We start from the raw sequence: 18,639 nt of genomic DNA, 5'->3' as shown, positions 1-18,639 counted from the left end.
GAGGCATTTTCGATCATTTTTTGTCAATTCTAACCTCAAATTGGTCCTATAAAACCAAAATGCCCCCCTAAACCTATGAAGAACATGTTTTGTGCACGAAATTCGAAATTTTTTTTTTTAAACCGTTAGATTTAACGGTTTTCTTGACGTTAGGTGGTAAAAAACAATTTTTAGAAATTTTTTTGGTGGTAAAAAATAATTTTTTGATTTTTTGTGTGGTAAAAGTCAAAATTTCCAAAATAAAAACCTTTTTACAAAGGTAAATCATCTTAACATTTTTTTTTTCTTTTTCCAGTAGAGTTTCACATTTGACAACGTACAATTATACTCCGTAACTCTTAAAAAATTATAATCATTATATTTAATAAACTACAAATTAGATTTACCTTTCCGTATAAGTGAATAGCCCCATGAGGTTGGATTGAGATTAAACAAACCAATTTTTTATTTACCTAGTACGAGTACCTAGTACGAGTACTATTTAATTTTGTGATTGTTCTACTTGATTTGCCTATCACAGGCACAAAAGCACCATACTATAGAAAAATATAGGATTATCTTCATAAAAAAATTAAAAATTAAAAAAAAAAATCGCTTTTGCTAAGATCTAACATAGCTACATGTCTACCTATTGTTATGTACGAAGTATAAATCACAAATAGTAGTCAAATAAAATTGTGTAAATAGTGGGCAAATAAATTAAACTTCTGAGTATATACAAGTAACTTTTGTTTGGCCACAAAAAAAAATTCAAAACATAAATCAACTTCATTTCATTATTATAAAATATGAGTTGTAGGTGGTTAATAGTTTTTCATGCAGCCTTACTACATACATATGGGAACTAAATTATGCACATTCATGTACTCTTCCCTAGTTTGGATCACTAAACATCAGAAAAGAAAAACAAAAAACCCATTTTAATTCCCTAAGCAAAACTGTAGAAGCTTATAAGTCTATAATGCTTTCTTTTAGGGACTTGAGGATAGCTTTACAGGCAATTTTTTTGGCCATCTTCTTATCAGAAGCAGTGCATGTATGTTTTTGTACAACGCCATTTGCTTCAACCTCAAGCGTTATGGAAGCCACACCGTTTTCACAAGTTCTAAACCTTCTCATAGCATAATGATGTGTTTGACATATATGATTTAGCTCTCTCACAGGATTCAGCTTAATTGTTTCTGGAGTGATGAGGGGCTCCAAAAGAGGTGATATACTCTTGAATACAGCCTCTTTGTTGAATCCAGAATCGACGAAGATAGCTCCAGCTAAAGATTCTATTATATCTGCTAGGACCTGTATTATTCAACCAGAAATCACCAATGAGTAATTCAAATAAAAGATAAGGGATCCATCATAAAAGCAATTGTGACAGAAAAAAAGAAATCGACCACAGTAGCACCCAAATGAAAATTATAAATCTGCTATAAAAGAATCCAAACTAGGACTAGTTATGGGTTCAGAAAAAAGAGTGTCAAATACAGGAACTACAGATATTTACCCCTCTAATCTGCTGCTAGGCAATCATCCGAAATCTTGTAAAGATACGATTATGTGATTTAAAAATCAGTGAACCAGTAAAAAAAAAAAAAAAAAAAAAAAAAAAAAAAAAAAAAAAAAAAAAACTCAATCAAATATAAGCAGGCAATCACTTTTGTATACACCCGGTTTTCAGTAATTTACTGTACATCGGGTTCACTTTTGTCAAATTTAGTGTCACTTTTATCAAATTTAGTGTCACTTTTGTCAAATTTATCAATGAAGCATAAATAACTCTTATATATGTTAGAGTCACTTTTGCGCGTTTTAGTGTAACTTTTGCGCATTATATTATTACTTTATAACGATTTACTGAACATCCGTTTTATTTAAAAGTTTGTCTATAAGCAGGTGAGTATGCGCAAGGGGGCAGGCCATATGAGCACAACATGACTGGTCATTTCCTCAATTCTCATTTCCTCTTTTCAAACATAAAGACATAAGAAAAACAGAAGCATGTAAAAGATATAGAAGTTTAATGACCATAAACAAGACATAAACTCGGCATTTCTTGCAACCCACCTTGGGATAATTTGTCTCAGACTCCCATCCGAATGTTGACTCTAAAGATAAATGCTGAAAACTTTCAACAGCAGCAGCCATCTGTTTGTATAGGATTTGCGAAGCATGAAGTATGTGCTTGTGAAGTCCAGCACGGATGGCAGATAGAGCATAACATTCGTTATTAACTGAGGCCGATCTTAGATCAGTCAACAGGCCAGGAGACATATCAGGATATTTAGAGTAAAGGTGAATTGTGATCAGATGATCCAACACCGCATCTCCCAGAAACTCCAAACGCTGCAAAAGAGAACATTTTCAGATAAACATGTCCTTTTCAAAACTGAATAATAATTTAAAATTAATAAGTATAAGATGCTTAGAAGATCATAGTAAGGAACATCCACATTAGTCACCACCAGATAGTATGGTCCAAAAATTTCTAAAAAACAAAGAGAGAAGAGTAATGCTTAGAAAGCACAAGTGTAAACTTACTTGATAGCAACGAGGAACTTCAGGTAACATATATGAACCATGGGTAAGTGCTTCAACTACCAGTGAGGGGTCCTTGAATGAGTACTTCAAAATGGACTCTACATGTGTAATGTTTACTAGCAAACGGGGATTTATAGGGATGTTCCTCTGGTATGTTATACAGGAAAGTTCCACCTCTATACCAAGCCAGTTCATAAACATCAAAGCAGCTACTTGTCCACCAGAGCTCAAAAATGCTCCAATTAGTGCTTCTACGACATCAGCAACTCTCTTGCTTTTGATTTTCCGTATTCCACCATTGTAGACCTTATAGGTGTTACAAATTAACTCTTTCTTTAGTCTACAGTCTCCAGGATCACCGGGTATGATCCAATTCTTAGGATCAAAGGAATCATAACGTATAAAACCCTGCATGAATCAACTCATATAAAAATTAAACCCCAACATTCAGAAAGGAACTTATGCATCATCAACCATCATTATCAAAGTAGCAAATATGGGAATATTATACAATCTATTAGGTAACGAAACAATTCTTACCGGAATCTTGCGTTGGCACCCTAGCTTGCACAGTGCAGCATTAGATATAATTCTATCTTTTTTTATACTAAGAAGTCCCTCGTGATTACTTTGTTGAGTTTTAAACAGCTGTTGGCAGACAGCATACTTCAAAAACGAATCACCAAGGGTCTCAAGGGATTCCAGATGGAATCTCTCTTCACAACGTTTAGTTGTAATTGCTTCTAGAACCTGTTAAAGCAAATAATTGACAAATCAAGGGAACTCAGGACCAATAAAACAGTAAATAGAAAGATGACACAATAAATATTTCGTGCTGAGTGGAAATATAATCTGTTGAATAAGAAATGTGAAAGAACCTTGGTGGCTGGAATAAAAACATTTTGCATGCAGTGATCCAAGATAATGCCTCTCAAGTTGGCACTCAGTAGTAAAGCTTCAACTTGATGCATAATAGAAGGAAGAAATGAAAAGGTATAAATCGTAGCAACTGATATGGGCGACATGATGATGAGACATAGTTCAGGAGGCAGTTCAACAGAAGCACCACTTGGCTCTGCAACATGGAAGACACTATATCAGCCGAAAGCAGCAATTTAAAAAATTGAATGGCTTCCATAAAGTCATCAAGTTTTTAGGGACAATAAATGGAAGAACCTCATGAAAACCACTAACTGAACAAAAGTGATTCTCAAAATTGTGATTCTTCAGAAAACTGAACTGTAATTTGACTAATCTTTGAATTTGGGATTTGAGCATAATATCAAAATTCAGAAAATAATTGCAGAATGCAGATAGATAACACACCCTTCTCCCTTCTCTGCTTGCACCTTAGAAGGTAATTCTTCAGTCGGAAAACCTGCCTCCCACAAAGCAGGGCTTGATTTTCATATTTCAGGTCAATCCCATGTCTGAATCATTATCATTAAACATGTTAACCATCTTACATGCATCCCATGATCCCAAAGAAACCAACTATAAGATGTTTAAAGACAAAAAAAAGATACATACTTCATTTTGTAGTAACTCTTGTAAGTTTTTAATGTACCATCACTCAAACTCAAATGAGAGTTCCCATTCATGCCATCTAAAATTCCAGAGATAGAATAGATGTAACCATTATGGGGTGTGCACACCAAACAATTTTCCAGCACACTACGATGTAAAAACCCGTTCTTGGTGTAGACATCATCTTGATGTGCACACTTGCGTTTATTGCAGTTAGAGAAGGAACCTTGAACAACATCGCGTAAAAAGGATGCAGAGCTTATACATTCCAAATCAACAAGTGAACTTCGATGAACCCATTGTCGGGGGAGAAGAATATAGTCATAATGTGAAACAGGCACATTAACATTTTTCTCCCATTTATAAAACCCCTTCAACGATTCCACTAGCTTATCAAAACTACGATCTCTTAGAACTCTCAATAAAGCAGCCTGATATTGTCTGCAAAGAGTTACCTGGCCACATAAGTAATGGAGACTTAGCTTAAGTAAACAGACAGATGTGTTTTTTATATTTCAACACCAATTAGAAGAATAGAACTTTTACCTGTTCATCACTGAGATTGATCATTCCTGCATATTTTATGTCCACTGACATTTTCCCCCAGTCAACCTCCATGTCAAATTGCATGTTTCCAACATCGGAAGCAAGCTTAGATTTAAAAACCACAATTATGTCATGCACAGGAATGTCAGAATAAAAGTCCTGCTTCAATTCCATTGAGTAGCTGTGGTATGTCAATGTGTCTAAACAACGTGGTCCATCACCGACAATTTCTGGTGGAATGTATCTTGCTTGGTCCTCGTCATATGGTTCACGCTCTATATCACAAAAGCACACATAAAATCATGATGCCAAGCCCACCAAGAGGCAAAAAATAAAAGGAGACCCACCAGCCAAACTCTCACTCACATGCAAAAAATCATGGGTGCTAAGTACAGCAATACATACCAGTGTCTTTCATTAGACCCTCTTCTACAACAATATCAGGAACAAGTGAATCTGTCAAAGCACCCTTCTCATGCAGCAACTTGCATGCTTCCAGGCAAGCAAGTTTCTTCAAAACTTTGACATTGCCTTTCATAGTAACTGACTGCACTGGACAACTATTTGGAAATTGTAGTGTACAGGTCTCCAAAGCCTCATCAATGGTGCAGCGAGGAGCAGGTTTAAAGTATCTAAGTAAGCAAAATGCTAATGGTTCAACATGTATGAAACCAAACACATACGGAAAAGTCAAATAAATCAGAACAGATTGCAAAGTTTCATGGAACAAACCCATCGGAAGGGAGACGTGAGCAGTAAAAGTATATCAAGCTCACACTAGAACTCAGAGTAACAACTGCTCCTGTGCTCGGTACACGATAGGAGATCCCATCAAATTCATCGAATTCTACAGGTTGACAAGGAAGCGAAGCATGGCTCAAACTTTCCTTGCGCATCACATCACCAGAGTAAAGATAGTTTTTCATGCGCGATAGCTCATCTTGATCACCACTGTTTTACATCAAAAAATTACAATTTACAATGAATCTCGCTTGCATAAATCTCAGTGTACAGTAAAAAAAATCATCCTATTCAGTAAATGCTAAATCAATCTATATCAGGGACTTAAAATTGAATAGAAACAGCAGGTCTGTAAATTAGTATCACTTATTAATGCCCAGTAAATCAGTAATGCTGCACGACTGCAATGATAATTCAAATTCCCTTTACCCACAAAGTTTTCTTTCTTATTTCCCCTGTCCCTTCATTCTTTTAATTTTTTTTTTCTTTTTTCTTTTTTGTGATGGGAATGAGAGGGAGAGGAGGTTAGTTTTTATGGTCTCTGGTTAGGGAGTAAAAACATGTTATATACTATCATAAAGATTGAAAAATTACCTTTTCACCATCAGCAAGAAATCAGAATTTTGCATCCTAGCGCGACCTCTAGACTGAATGAAACTGCAAATGTTGGCTGACGGATCAAAACGGACAACCAAGTTGCAACTTTGGACATCTAAACCTTCTTCTAGGATGGAGGTAGCAACAAGAATGTTCACCTGAATATTAGCAAAAACCAAATAAACTCAAAATCAATATCATATATGTAGAACAAAGTACAGAGGATGTAAGTTTAAAAATAAAAAAAATAAAAAAATAAAAAATAAATAAAAAATAAATAAAAAAAAAAAAAACGGTAATACAAAAGAGAAAGAAACCCACAGCCCCTCGGCGAAATTCATCAACAAGATTGTTCTGCTCCTTCCTGCTTTGGGACTTTAGTGCAGACTGATTTCCAGCAATGTATCTTGCCTTCCAGCCACTTGTTTGAGAAAGTAATCGATCCAATATAGCCTCAAAAACCATTGCAGTAACTACCCTTTCGACAAAAATTATACACCTCAAATCTCTCAAACTCCTATCATACAAAAACCGAATTCATAATGTTAGCTAACAACTGAGTAAAAAGTATGATCAATCATTTAAATCAGAGATTAACTAATACGGAACCAGGTAAACAGAACAGGTTTACTCTCTCCATAAGGAATAGACTTGTCATTGAACAAGCAATCAACTATTTGCATGTTTCATAACAAATAAAATAAAATTCCGGCGAGAATATAAACAAATTTGGCTCAGTATAGAGCATGAGTTATGATCAATCACTAAAAGCTAAGTAAGAAGTTAAAATACTCAGCAACTAATTAATGAAAACCAATAAAAACCAGTTATATGATTTCAGCAGAAGATATTAGAGAAAGTAAGTAGATTATTTTTAAAAGAGCTCTGAATTAACCATGGGAAAAAGAACAGGAACAACATAAAATTTTGTCAGGTAAATTGAGGGGGAACAACCGAACAAGCATAAAATAAGAATTCATGTACAAGGTTAACAAAAAAGGGTAAAGTTTGTTGAAATCTCAGTAATGACTCTTTCTTGTGCTTAACAATAGTTCCTATTGCACCATTTTGCTCGATAATCCTTGTAATAATACTTCAAGTTCCCTGCCTTGATGACAATCTGTCAGAACTCAGAAGAGAACTCAGTACTTTTGGAAAAAAGAAAGTTGATGGAATTCAGTTTCTAGATGCAACATCAGGTGGATGGTGGGCCAGTTCCCAAAGTGTAATCCTATTCCATAAAAGTCCCTGAACCTTTTTAACCTTTTCATTCAGGTACCAAAATATGAAGTATATTACAATAGTTTCCAATCTTGCCACCCAAAAAAGAGAGGAGGGGGGGGGGGGGGGGTGTGGATGTCTTTAAATCATAATGGTAGAGATAATTCCAAAAACTAAAATGTTGTCTTCCAAATGACTACATTAATTATATTAGGAAATCGCAAAGTCTCACCTATACCGAAGGAGAGATTCCACTAGACACAATAATTTTGAAGATATAATTCTGGAATCCAAATTTGCCTTTATATCAGAGATTGACCAATTGCAGCCTAAATGTAAAAGAATAGCCGATGAATAAATGCATTAAAGATATTGACCAAAAACAAAATGAAAATATTATATACTCCGTATATATATAGTGAAGCAGCATGTTAAAAAAAATTATGAAAAAAAAAAAAAAAAATGGTGCTTGTTTGAATAAAAAAAAAATTAACATAAATACCTCCAGATGGGTTGTGGGGTGCTAAAATATTATGCACATCAGAATTAAATGCTTTTATAGTCGTCTCAGCGCGAACATCCAATTCACCCCAGCTGAAAATGTCGGTTTCATTGCAAGACACAATTTCTCCAGCCTAATATCAAAGGACATCTTCAGATGCCTTAACAGTTACCAGCATCTCCAAAAGACAATAGAATGCGAAGTTATGATATACCTTTATTGCTGCCCAAAGACCAAGCTCATCCAAACAGAACCGGAAAGTATTGGTCAGCTTCTTTAATTTGTTACATATAGATAGTTCTGTCGATGCTTCAGCACCCAACTTTCTAACAGCAGATATGTGCTGAAGGTGAATATGGCATTAGTATTATTCAATGACAAAAAAAAAAAAAAAAAAAAAAAAAAAAAAAAAAAAAAAAAAAAAACTACAAAGAAGTAAACAATAAAGTTCATTAGTCATGCATTAAAATCAGGTATACACCAAATAGTACATATTCTTAATAATAAACCAAATTCACAACTCATGTGATGACTAGAAGATAAAAAAATAACAATAAATAAATAAAATGACACCTTTTCTCTCAGCGAGTTCAAGCCATTGATCAGACTTGTTTGCAATGCATTTGGACCATCCTCATTATAAAACTGAGCCTTAGCATTTGGGATAGGAACATACTCAGCCAAGTCTGCCTCGCTATTACTGGTATAGACCTTCATTTTAGAGATAGCATTCATCAAATATGATAAGATAAAATGAAATGGAATGGACAAAAAGCTGCTGCCTCCAAAGCTAAACAGCAAGGTTAATAATTATAACTGAGCAGTAACCTTAGAATGCATGAGGTTTTCCAGGGCACTAATATCTTTCCAGTAACCATTTGAGTCAGACGCACCTACAAGCAGGAACTAATCAAATTAAAGTCTCCAGAACAAGCATGCTAAATGTAACAGTAAAAAGTACAACTTGTCCTAAACTATACTTCGTATATACAAACTGATCCTACAGTTCACCTTTAGCTTTCGCTTTGATTGGAGAAGCAGTCATGCCAAAAATTCTGGGGACGTCATTAGTATGCATTTGTTGATGATAGAAGTCCTGCAGTATAAGAGGTTCCATAATTTTATCTATATTGCATGCCTCATACAAAATAAAGTGAATTTCCCATGAACAATAAGATATACACCCCCCAAAGAACATGTGATCCATTACTACGGGAAGGAAAAAATAACCTTAGATCCAATATTAACTGAAATCCATTATAAAAGGTGCAAATGTACAATATCATTGGGAAAATAAAAGAGCACGGTAACAAATTGCTAAATTATGCGCCACTCGAAATAATATTCTAGAGCTAATTCGTTCTTCTTTTCTCTATGCACACAGTTGGTTTATAAACATTTCAATTACAGCTAAAGAGCTAATAGCTCATTAATCGATAAATTTAGAGGTCTACATAGGTTCCCCATTAGTCCATTACAGAACGAAAACATAAGGTACAGCAAGTGATAAAGGAGAAAGAAACATCCAGAAGCACATTTAAGAGTTTAAAGCAACACAGCAACTTCTGTAATAATTAGTAGATGGACATGCATAGTCACCTTCATGATGCGAGCATAGGGATGATTTCCCCTGGCATTATGGCATTCATCAAATATCAGAACTTTTATCTTGTCCAGTTTGATGTAAGTATGACTCAAAGCATCAAGCAGGATCTTTGGTGTCATCACAAGGACCTACAACACAAAAGACAATCTAATAATTCATCCCAGTATGATATCAGGTGAAGCTAAAGCACAACTCCAAAGTAGCCAAATATATAACACCGCTTTCCCTCCTCTTAAGCAATGCCACGTTTTATCAAAGTAATGCATTTTCTCATCCTCTTAAGCAATGCCACGTTAACTGAAAACGGTACAAGTGACTCACCTCATATTCATCCAGCTGTTTCTGCCAAATAGTAGCATCCCAAAAATCAACACCCATGTCTCCCCAATACTTGCCAACTTTTAAGTCAGTATGCAGCTCAATAACTTCGGCTTGCTAATCAATAGTGACAGGAAAGAGAACCATGGAAACATAACAATGAGCAACTCGAGTCGTACTTATACAGACCACTAAAACTAGTTTCTTCTATTCGGTTTAAATCATTGTACTTATGTAATACTTATGTAGATACATATATTTTTTTAAAAAAAAAAAAAAAGTATAAACCATACTTGTTTAACCAAAACAACAGTAGGCACTAAGAAGACTGCAATATTGGACTGTGTAGGGCGGCGAAGGAAATATGCATAACTACGAAGAAGCATGACCGCAATCAATGTCTTCCCTGAACCGGTCTCCAAGAACACAATAGTATTCTGCTTCATGGCTTTCTCCAAAGCATCAAGCTGGTAGCTATAATTATAAGCAGTTGAAGTTCAAAGTCACAATTACTAAGAAAGCCAAAAAATATAAAAATAACATATAAAACATTACAAAAAAAAATCAGCACACAAGCAACCTAAGCATATCAAAAACTGACCCAACACGAAAACCTGACCCCAAAATCCTCATTAATCTAGTCTAGAACTAGGTTTATTACCAAAGTCGAAAAAAAACTAGATAATCAATATCCGAAACCGACCCGACCCAGCCCAAACACAAATTTTCACAACCCTGTTCAATAGGGCTACTAACACCAATCTCAATGGAAGTTTTCAAGAAAATACCCCAATAACAACAGCACTAACCAAAAATCATCACATACAATATAAATCTATATATGCTGAAAACAGCAAACATAGAGAAATTGCATTGAATTTACAACAACAACAGCAACGATAATTGAATTGAAGAGATGTAAACTACCTTCTTGCAAATGAAAGAGCGGCAGACGAGTCATCTTGGGTCCCACAAATCTCCATACTCACTGCTCCCATTGTCTGCCCTCCTCCTTGTCCTTCTTCTCTTTAACCTGAAAATAAAAAAATCAATCTTTCCACAAATTTTTTAACCAAAATCACAGATTTATTTCAGAATGTCGAAAAACAGGGATATGACAATTTTTATTTTATTTTTTGAACCCTCTATGATCAAACTACCAATAAATATTCATGATCTATGCATTACTTGGAAAATTTAAAAATTTCGCAATTACCCAGAAGATAAAATTACCAATTTAATTACAAAATGCATGAATGTAACACGAAAAACTAAGAAAAATTTTAATGGGTTTTTTTTTTTTTTACTAGGTTGAAAAAAAAAATCAATGGATAAATAAATAATGCAAAGATTTAGCAAAATACTAACCGTTAACACAAATTCAAATTCTGGGTATTCTTCAACTTCTGCACTTGGAAATCATCAACATTAAATTGAATGATGGAACAGAATTTAAAAATCTGACTCTTTTGATTCTTCTTTTGGTACTACTAGTATTGAAATGAAATTGAAGAAGTAGTACACATTTTAAAGGGGAGAGTGTGGTGTGACTAAAGATGGGCACGGGCCGTGCCGGCACGCGGGCGGCACGGGCCCGGCACGACTCCGGCACGGCCCGGCACGGGCACGGTGGCCGGCACGGCACGGCACGGCGGCACGCCGGCGTGCCGTGGGCCGTGCCGTGAACAACTTTTTTGGGACCGGCACGGGCACGGCCCGTGGCACGGCGGGCGGCACGGTGGCCGGCACGTGGGCCGGCACGCCGGCACGACCCGCCGGCACGGCACGTGGCACGGCCCGGCACGGCTAGGCACGGCTAGGCACGGCCCGGCACGGCCAGGCACGGCACGGCACGGCACGGCCCGTGCCACTAGCCGTTGGAATATGGCCGTTTATGGCCGTTTTCCAACAGCTATAAACGGCCATATTTTCCACCCCATTTCCCACCCAAATCCCCTATAAATACCTCATAAGAATAAGGTGACAGATGAGTTTTTTAATTTATATAATGTTTATGAAAGTAAATATGGAACCGTGTCTCGATTTGCCCCTTCTCAAACATCCAAAAATGTAAGTAAACGGACCAAAGGTTTATTTGCACAAGCTGCTAACTTGATGTCTAAGTATTCAGGTACAGAATCATCATCATCTAGGAGAACTCAAAGCGATGTTTCGGAGTTGCAAATGTACTTAAGTTACGACTTCATGAAAGGCATGGACGATGAAGAGAAGTTTGGCCTCGACATCCTCGATTGGTGGAAATCACAAGCCGTGAAACATCCAATTTTGTCGTCAATGGCTCGTGATATTTTTGCTATCCAAGTCTCCTCCGTTGCTTCCGAAAGAGCTTTTAGTGCGTCGGGAAGAGTTCTAGACGATAGAAGAACAAGACTAAAACCCGAAACACTTGAAATGTGTGTTTGCTTCAAGGATTGGTTGGATGCCGAAACTCGTTCTCAAGATCGTACTTATGCACAAAACGACGACGATGAAGGAACGTCGACTTCTTTTAGTTCTCAATCCACTCAATTGGCGGATGAACTTGAACCTCTAGGAGACGAAGACGAAGATGAAGATGAAGACGAAGACGAAGACGACCAATAATAATTACATGATTACATATTTACATTATACACTATTGTATTCTTTTTGTATTATCGAACTTCGTATTCCGTATAATAAATGAAGTTATTCAATATTCATACACTATTGTACGATTTTTAATTATCATTACTTATTTTGTAATTTTGTATTATTGAATTATCGTATATTCGTACCGGCTAGTCGGCTACCGTCATATAATAAAATAAGTTATTCTTCAATTTTTTGTGTTTTCGGATTATCGCACTAGTATTTTTTTTTATTATATGCATTTTTGTTTTTAATTCGTTTTTTTTAACATTTATTTTTTTTTTTAAGAAAAAAAAAAAATAAAAAAAAAAATAAAAACGGCACGGTTTGGCCCGCGGCCCGGCACGGCACGGCCCGCTAGGCACGTGGGCCGTGCCGTGCCGTGGGCTGGGGTGTGCCAATCCCAGGCACGGCACGGCACGGCACGCCGCGGAGCCGGCACGGCACGGCACGGCACGGGCACCACCCCGGCACGGCCAGGCACGGCCCGCGGCGGCACGGGCACGGCCCGTGCCCATCTTTAGGTGTGACAAAGGCTAGCTGAGTCAACTCGGTCTTAGTGTAGTCTTCGCAAGTACACTTTATTAATAGGATTATTAATTAAGGAAAAATAATGAACATACTTTTAAGAAATCAGAAGACAAAGAAAGTTAAGAAACTCTAAAAGATGGAACTACAAGTGTAAACAAGAAAACACTAGTAGGGCATCTATTGGTTATGTTTAAAAATGGAGGGTTTTTGTTTAAACTCAAACTCTCTTGAGTTATAAATTGGTCAAATATTTTCTCATTTATTAATTTATTAATTACTTTTATGTACTTAAACATACTTCTTGTTTTGGTTTAATTTCTAACAATACATGTCTACATTATTAATTTTATCTCGTAATATCCCATATGATGCGTATGGATCTTGAACGATTGATTTGGATAATTGAATAAAATCTAAACTGCAACGTATCCCTTGTGTTATTAACAATCCGCAAAGATTTAATGTAAGTAATTTTCCAGATCATATAGTGCCCACTTGATCTTCATCATGTCTAGAGGTGATCAAGATGATCCCAATCCGATCTTCGGTAGGACATGGACATAAATATCGGCCTGAAGTTGGGCCTAGCCCAATCCGAAATTAGAAATTATGTTGGCGAAACATGACATACATTCTAATAAGTTATTAAGTTGCATAAGGAAGTTAAATTAGTCATACTTATACAATAGATCAAAATTTCGGCCAAGTCAAGCATTAACATAATATCTCGTGTGTAACCCGCAAAAGAGTAGCAAGCTTTTCAAGCCAAAATCGGATTTTTACCTTAAAAAAAATAATAAATAATAAAAATAAAAAAATAAAGGTGCTTTTAGGCTTGCCTAATGTCCCAAACCGCCTTATTTTCAGTTCGGGCTAGCAGGCCAGGCCGATGTTGATCACCTCTATTATACGGTTATACTTAAATATGAAAAAGGTCATACGATGTTGTTTTAAAACACGACTAACTAAAATTGCAATCTAGTATAAAGGAGGAATCAATTGTGTAAATGATAATTAAATTCTAAAATATGGTATACTTAATTTACAATAGTAATACTCATAGAATGATTGAATCTCGTTTACATTATTTGTCATTAATAACTTTTTCTGCATAGTATGAAACTATGAACAAACAAAATATAGAATAAATTCTCACCAAAGAATTTTGTACAAGCAGTACTATACATAATTTATCAATCAATCAATTTTTATTCTTAAGAATGATTAAATTGTACAAGGAATAACATGACGGATGCTAAAATATTAGCATTGTGGTTTTCTAGCAATTTGCTTCGTGATGAAGGAATGGGAATAACAATTTGAATTTTGAAGAATGACACTTTGTGATAAATGGACCAACAAAAGCTTTGTGGAATTCAAGCTTTTTTGTCATTACTTCATGTACTATCAGTCTATCACATTCACTCGCCCTACTTCGCAATTTTGCTGTTTTGCATTTTGCGGTTTAGCTGGGTGCTTGGGTCCCAACTCATATATTTCCAAGTTTAAAGATTCCAAGAGTTTCAACTTAATAACAATGACTTATTATAGACTAATGAAAATAACTTACAATCCCAATCTCTACTTAATTCTCTCACCCATTTTTCTTACTTCATTGTGAGGAATCAAGCAAATTTCGGCATGATTATAAACTTTATCATGTTATATTGTCCTACACGGCTCAACAAACATAATTACTTAATTAGAATATCCAAAAGGAAGAGAAAAAGTCACAATTTAAAAATTGTTCAATCTCTTGAAGGGTAACAATCACCTTCCTTATCTAATTGAGTTTTAGTAGCTAGGTAGTAGATATAATACCTCGTATTTTTAAACCAATTTAATTATATATTAATCATATTTATTAATTTAATTACGTCTGATTTCTTTCCAAAGTATTTTAAATAATATTTAAATATGTTTTTAGATAATACAATAGCATTATTTAACTTGTCATTATATAATTTTATGGAAATAATAATCACATTCATAAAATATTTTTTATTTATACGTATGAGTTCCAGAAATGTAATACTCGAAAATCATATTTTTCTACTTTGAGTATTTCTTTACTCCAAGTCAAAGGACCTAAGTCCATTTCTTACTCTTAAAGCATGACCAAAGTCATAAACTTTCTCTAAAAACTTGAATTCTTGACCCCCAATTTATTGACAAACATCATACATGATGTCAATAGTGTTTTCAAACTCTATAAATAGAACCCAAAGTTTAGTAATTTTAAACTAAAAGTCTCTTGCTCTCAAAGCTCCATCCTCCTTTTCTTCTTTCTTTTTTCTTATACCTCTCATTTTCGTATTAGTCCGGCCTGTATATGTTCCAAGCCATTTTTTTTACCACTTTTGATCATTTTAGCATTCTGCTGTTTGAGACAAAGTTGTTCCTCTCAAAAAGTCCTTGAGGTTAGGCTCAAGAATCACCCAATTCGAAATTATATACTATGAGATATGACCTTTGCAAGATCTAACTCCTTCTTTTCAACTTGAACTTTCATGTGAGCTTTGCTACTTAAGATTGTTTTGCGGTTATAAAACTAATATCTATTTTCAATTTATGATTTTTATAAGGTTTTTATATTTGATGTTTATTTAAAATACTCCATATCGTTTATTTAGAAGATAGTTCGTGGTTCTAAATCTAGGTGGAATAGTTGTAAAGGTCAATGTACGTACTTGTCGCTAGATCTTTAAATATGTGATTTTATACAAATGTGTTTTGTGTTTGAATAATGAACTATGTTTGAATGTTGAACAAGGATTTATGAATGTTTATAAAATAAATTCTATAAGCATGATTAAATAAAAACGATTGTTTAATCTTAAACTAGTGTGTGACCGGGCTTTGCCCCGGGTGGTACTTAAATTTGAATAATTTCATTTTTATATTAGTCACTTTAAAAGACTTACAGTATTAATTTTTTTTTAACGTGGGTATAGAATACAATGACAACAATAATTTAGTTTGGTTTTATTTTACATTCTAATACATGTAAGTATTCATAAATAAATTTGGATTGATAGAACATGAATTAATTCTAGCTAACACGGTAATACGTGTGGTTTCCATTCAATGAGGTTTGGGGTTCAAATCTCTTCGTATGCATTTTTAATTAAGATCATTGGATGTGGCATGACCAAAAAGGTTGTTGAATGATGCTGATGTGGCGCTATACTGATGTAAGAAGGGATACACATGGCACATACACAATTTTATAAACTTCAATTTATCAAATTTTTATGACTCCCATTATGCAGAGATAAGTGATAAGGCTATGAACTATGTATGATCTAGCCCTTCCCCCAAGTATAGCACTACGTAAGGAGTCACTAACTTGGAGGTGTGCACACTTATGTTGGGAAAATGGTTTACGAAATCATTGATCTTCCATTTTTATTGGAATCTATTTTTGGAAAGTCGTTGGCTTTGAAATGTTGATAATTTTTGGAAAGTTTCTAAACGTTTCTAAATGTGAAATTTCTATTTATAGAATATTTTGAATGAATATTATTTATAAATGTCAAATCTTATGAAAAACATGTTTAAGTAACTAAATTGATTTTACATATCTAGCAATCTAGCATTGATATGTACTTAGTGTTTTTGCTAACTTATACTTCTCTTTTTGTTTTGGCTTTGCCTTACTTATCATTCATTGATGAGTAGTTAGGTGTTTTCAAGCGTGGATGCTAGTTGCTACACTGGGGGCCTTCGAAAAGTAATCACCTAGATCAGGGTTTTCACTATTGTGGTATTTTGTTGAAGTACTCCACTATATATATATATATATATATATATATATATACTAGTTGTTATTTTGGATATTATTATTCATATTATTAATACAAAAAAAGGTTAAGTATGTATTTCTTCCGCTGCAAGTCTCTGTTTTGAAAAGCCTTACATAATAATGTGGCGATAATATCTCTAAGTTACTTTTTAAATCATGTTTTATAATAATTATTATTGGAGAGTAATCTGGGGTGTTACATTACATTACGAACCCAAACTTAGTTTCAATGCAAGCACGAAATAAGCCAACTACCCTTTCCTTTCAATTAGTTGGATTATTTTTAAAATCAAATCATTTGAAATGGATCAAACTAGACTTTGTGTGTTAATATTTTGATGTTTATATGATGAGTGGCAATATTCAATCAAACATTTCAAATTGAAATCAAAAGGTAAAGTTTAACTAAATTTGTGAATTAAAATGAGTCTTTAATTCATACATTATCATTTATTTAATACTAATGGTTATATTACATATTATCAAACATATATTAACTACACGATATGATATAATCATATTGATTATTAAGTATGGTACATAATACACCTGAATTAAAACCTACTATTCTCTTATACAGAAAAAAAGACCATATTGAATATGCACTTCCCAGTTCCCACAAAGTCAATCAACCAAACCCATTGCTACATGGCACCAGTTTAAGATCACAATGTAAATTCTCAACTTTTTTTTTTTTTTTTTTTTTTTTTTTGGGAAAGAAACAAGAAGTCAGGCTAGTCTTAACTTAAGACTGTAACCCAACTTATCTGAAGCAATAAAAAAAGAAAATTTACTATCTAGAAAAGGATCAATATCCTGCGCGTGTTTGCATGAAATGACCTAAAGAAGCAACATAATCTGCTGCTCTATTGCCCTCTCTATAGATGTGCCTGGATTCGATGGAAGAGAAAAGACGAAGGAGCTCCCTTATATCTTCCAGCAATAACTGAATCTTACACGGGCACCGAGCTTTACCCTGCAAAATATTAATTATAAGTAAGTTATCCCCTTCAATAAAAATACGGGAAAAACTGTGGGACCGTACAAGTAAAAGACCATTGCGAAGGGCAGTAGCTTCAGCAATAAGAGGCGTACTTGTGCCAATATTAAAAGACCGACTACAAATATGATTACCCAAGTGGTCTCTGATAACTACACCTGCAGCACCTGAGGTATCGCGTACAGACCCTTCAAAATTTATCTTAACAACACCATGATGAGGAGGAGACCAGGAAATCTGAATGGTCCGAGAATTAGCTTTAGAAGTAGAAGGAACTAACTGATAATATATTGCATAAGTACTTAGTAGTATAATGATAATGTTTGCATTTTCCAACCTTGAGGTTGTGGGATCAAACCCTACTAGAGGCACTTTGAGGTGAAGATTCCCTTACCCTTTTTCCCACTCTAAAGCGTCTAACATGCTAACTTGGAACAAGAGGACCCGTGAAAGATTCCAGCCCTTCTGTAGCTTTATATTTTGGCTTTAGTAGGGTAATAATAAATCGAGTCAGTTTTATTGGGTCTATATATTTGGACTACACTTGGATTTGGTGCATGCCATATTGCCATTTGCAATAGAATGTTAGAAAATCAACCAAAGCCCAATATAAAAACGTTTCGCTCAACAATACAATTGGACAGGAACAAAAACTGACCAATTTGGTCCAAATAAAAAAACCCAAAACATAAACCCATTAAAATAAACCAGGAAATTAAAACAAATAATAGGGACAAAATCGGAAACAACCAAATTTAAAACTAGGGTTTTTCACAGTCACAACTCACAAACCCTACATATACTTCTCATCCGCCGGAAAAGCAGAGGAAGAGGAGAGAGAATCATCAGCTCTAGCGGATACCTGGGTGTCTTGAGCTGAGCAAAAATGGTATAATTTCTCATTTTTTCTATTTTTTTTTTATTTTATTTTATTATGTTGTTCTTTTAGATCTGTTAGATCTGATGAATTGTTTTTGATTTCATTAAAATTTATCTGATTGTTTGTTTATAGCATTTTGTTTGATAATGGGTCTTAATTATAAGCAAAATTTGAGCATTTAAATGTTTAATTCATACAT

At 34.7% G+C, this 18,639-nt stretch overlaps 2 protein-coding genes across 2 annotated transcripts; both read right to left on the bottom strand.

Annotated features, from left to right (window-relative positions):
* Positions 1-704: 704 nt before the first annotated feature.
* On the bottom strand, positions 705-11,078 carry LOC145575992 (endoribonuclease Dicer homolog 2-like). The gene is made up of 23 exons (XM_081633777.1): positions 10,962-11,078; positions 10,521-10,626; positions 9,887-10,067; positions 9,597-9,710; positions 9,269-9,403; positions 8,681-8,765; positions 8,498-8,562; positions 8,243-8,380; positions 7,884-8,012; positions 7,670-7,802; positions 7,400-7,496; positions 6,268-6,463; positions 5,944-6,104; positions 5,341-5,559; positions 5,014-5,240; positions 4,609-4,883; positions 4,066-4,517; positions 3,862-3,965; positions 3,414-3,610; positions 3,076-3,285; positions 2,536-2,943; positions 2,062-2,340; positions 705-1,296 (listed from the first exon to the last, which is right to left on the bottom strand). The coding sequence occupies exons 2-23, from the start codon at positions 10,589-10,591 to the stop codon at positions 949-951; spliced, it is 4,224 nt and encodes a 1,407-aa protein (XP_081489903.1). The 5' UTR covers positions 10,592-10,626; positions 10,962-11,078; the 3' UTR covers positions 705-948.
* Positions 11,079-17,368: 6,290 nt separating this feature from the next.
* LOC145577082 (uncharacterized) lies at positions 17,369-18,463 on the bottom strand. The gene is made up of 3 exons (XM_081634760.1): positions 18,353-18,463; positions 17,606-17,839; positions 17,369-17,536 (listed from the first exon to the last, which is right to left on the bottom strand). The coding sequence occupies exons 1-3, from the start codon at positions 18,461-18,463 to the stop codon at positions 17,369-17,371; spliced, it is 513 nt and encodes a 170-aa protein (XP_081490886.1).
* Between the last annotated feature and the right edge of the window lie 176 nt (positions 18,464-18,639).

The sequence above is a fragment of the Chenopodium album genome, chromosome 13, assembly GCF_948465745.1.
Source record: "Chenopodium album chromosome 13, dcCheAlbu1.1, whole genome shotgun sequence".
NCBI classification, from domain to species: Eukaryota; Viridiplantae; Streptophyta; class Magnoliopsida; order Caryophyllales; family Amaranthaceae; genus Chenopodium; species Chenopodium album.
This window is presented reverse-complemented; position numbering and strand designations above follow the sequence as displayed.

What these genes read in the sequence shown, in the direction of transcription:
- LOC145575992 (XM_081633777.1), bottom strand. Translation starts at nt 10,591, where the DNA reads ATGGGAGCAGTGAGTATGGAGATTTGTGGGACCCAAGATGACTCGTCT. An exon ending in TTCTTGCTGATGGTGAAAAG is followed by an intron (nt 5,560 to 5,943) that starts GTAATTTTTCAA and finishes GATGTAAAACAG; the next exon opens with TGGTGATCAAGATGAGCTAT. An exon ending in AAGTTCCTCGTTGCTATCAA is followed by an intron (nt 2,341 to 2,535) that starts GTAAGTTTACAC and finishes TCTCTTTTGCAG; the next exon opens with CGTTTGGAGTTTCTGGGAGA.
- LOC145577082 (XM_081634760.1), bottom strand. Translation starts at nt 18,463, where the DNA reads ATGAGAAATTATACCATTTTTGCTCAGCTCAAGACACCCAGGTATCCG. An exon ending in GGATGAGAAGTATATGTAGG is followed by an intron (nt 17,840 to 18,352) that starts GTTTGTGAGTTG and finishes ATATATTATCAG; the next exon opens with TTAGTTCCTTCTACTTCTAA. An exon ending in TTCGCAATGGTCTTTTACTT is followed by an intron (nt 17,537 to 17,605) that starts GTACGGTCCCAC and finishes AATATTTTGCAG; the next exon opens with GGTAAAGCTCGGTGCCCGTG.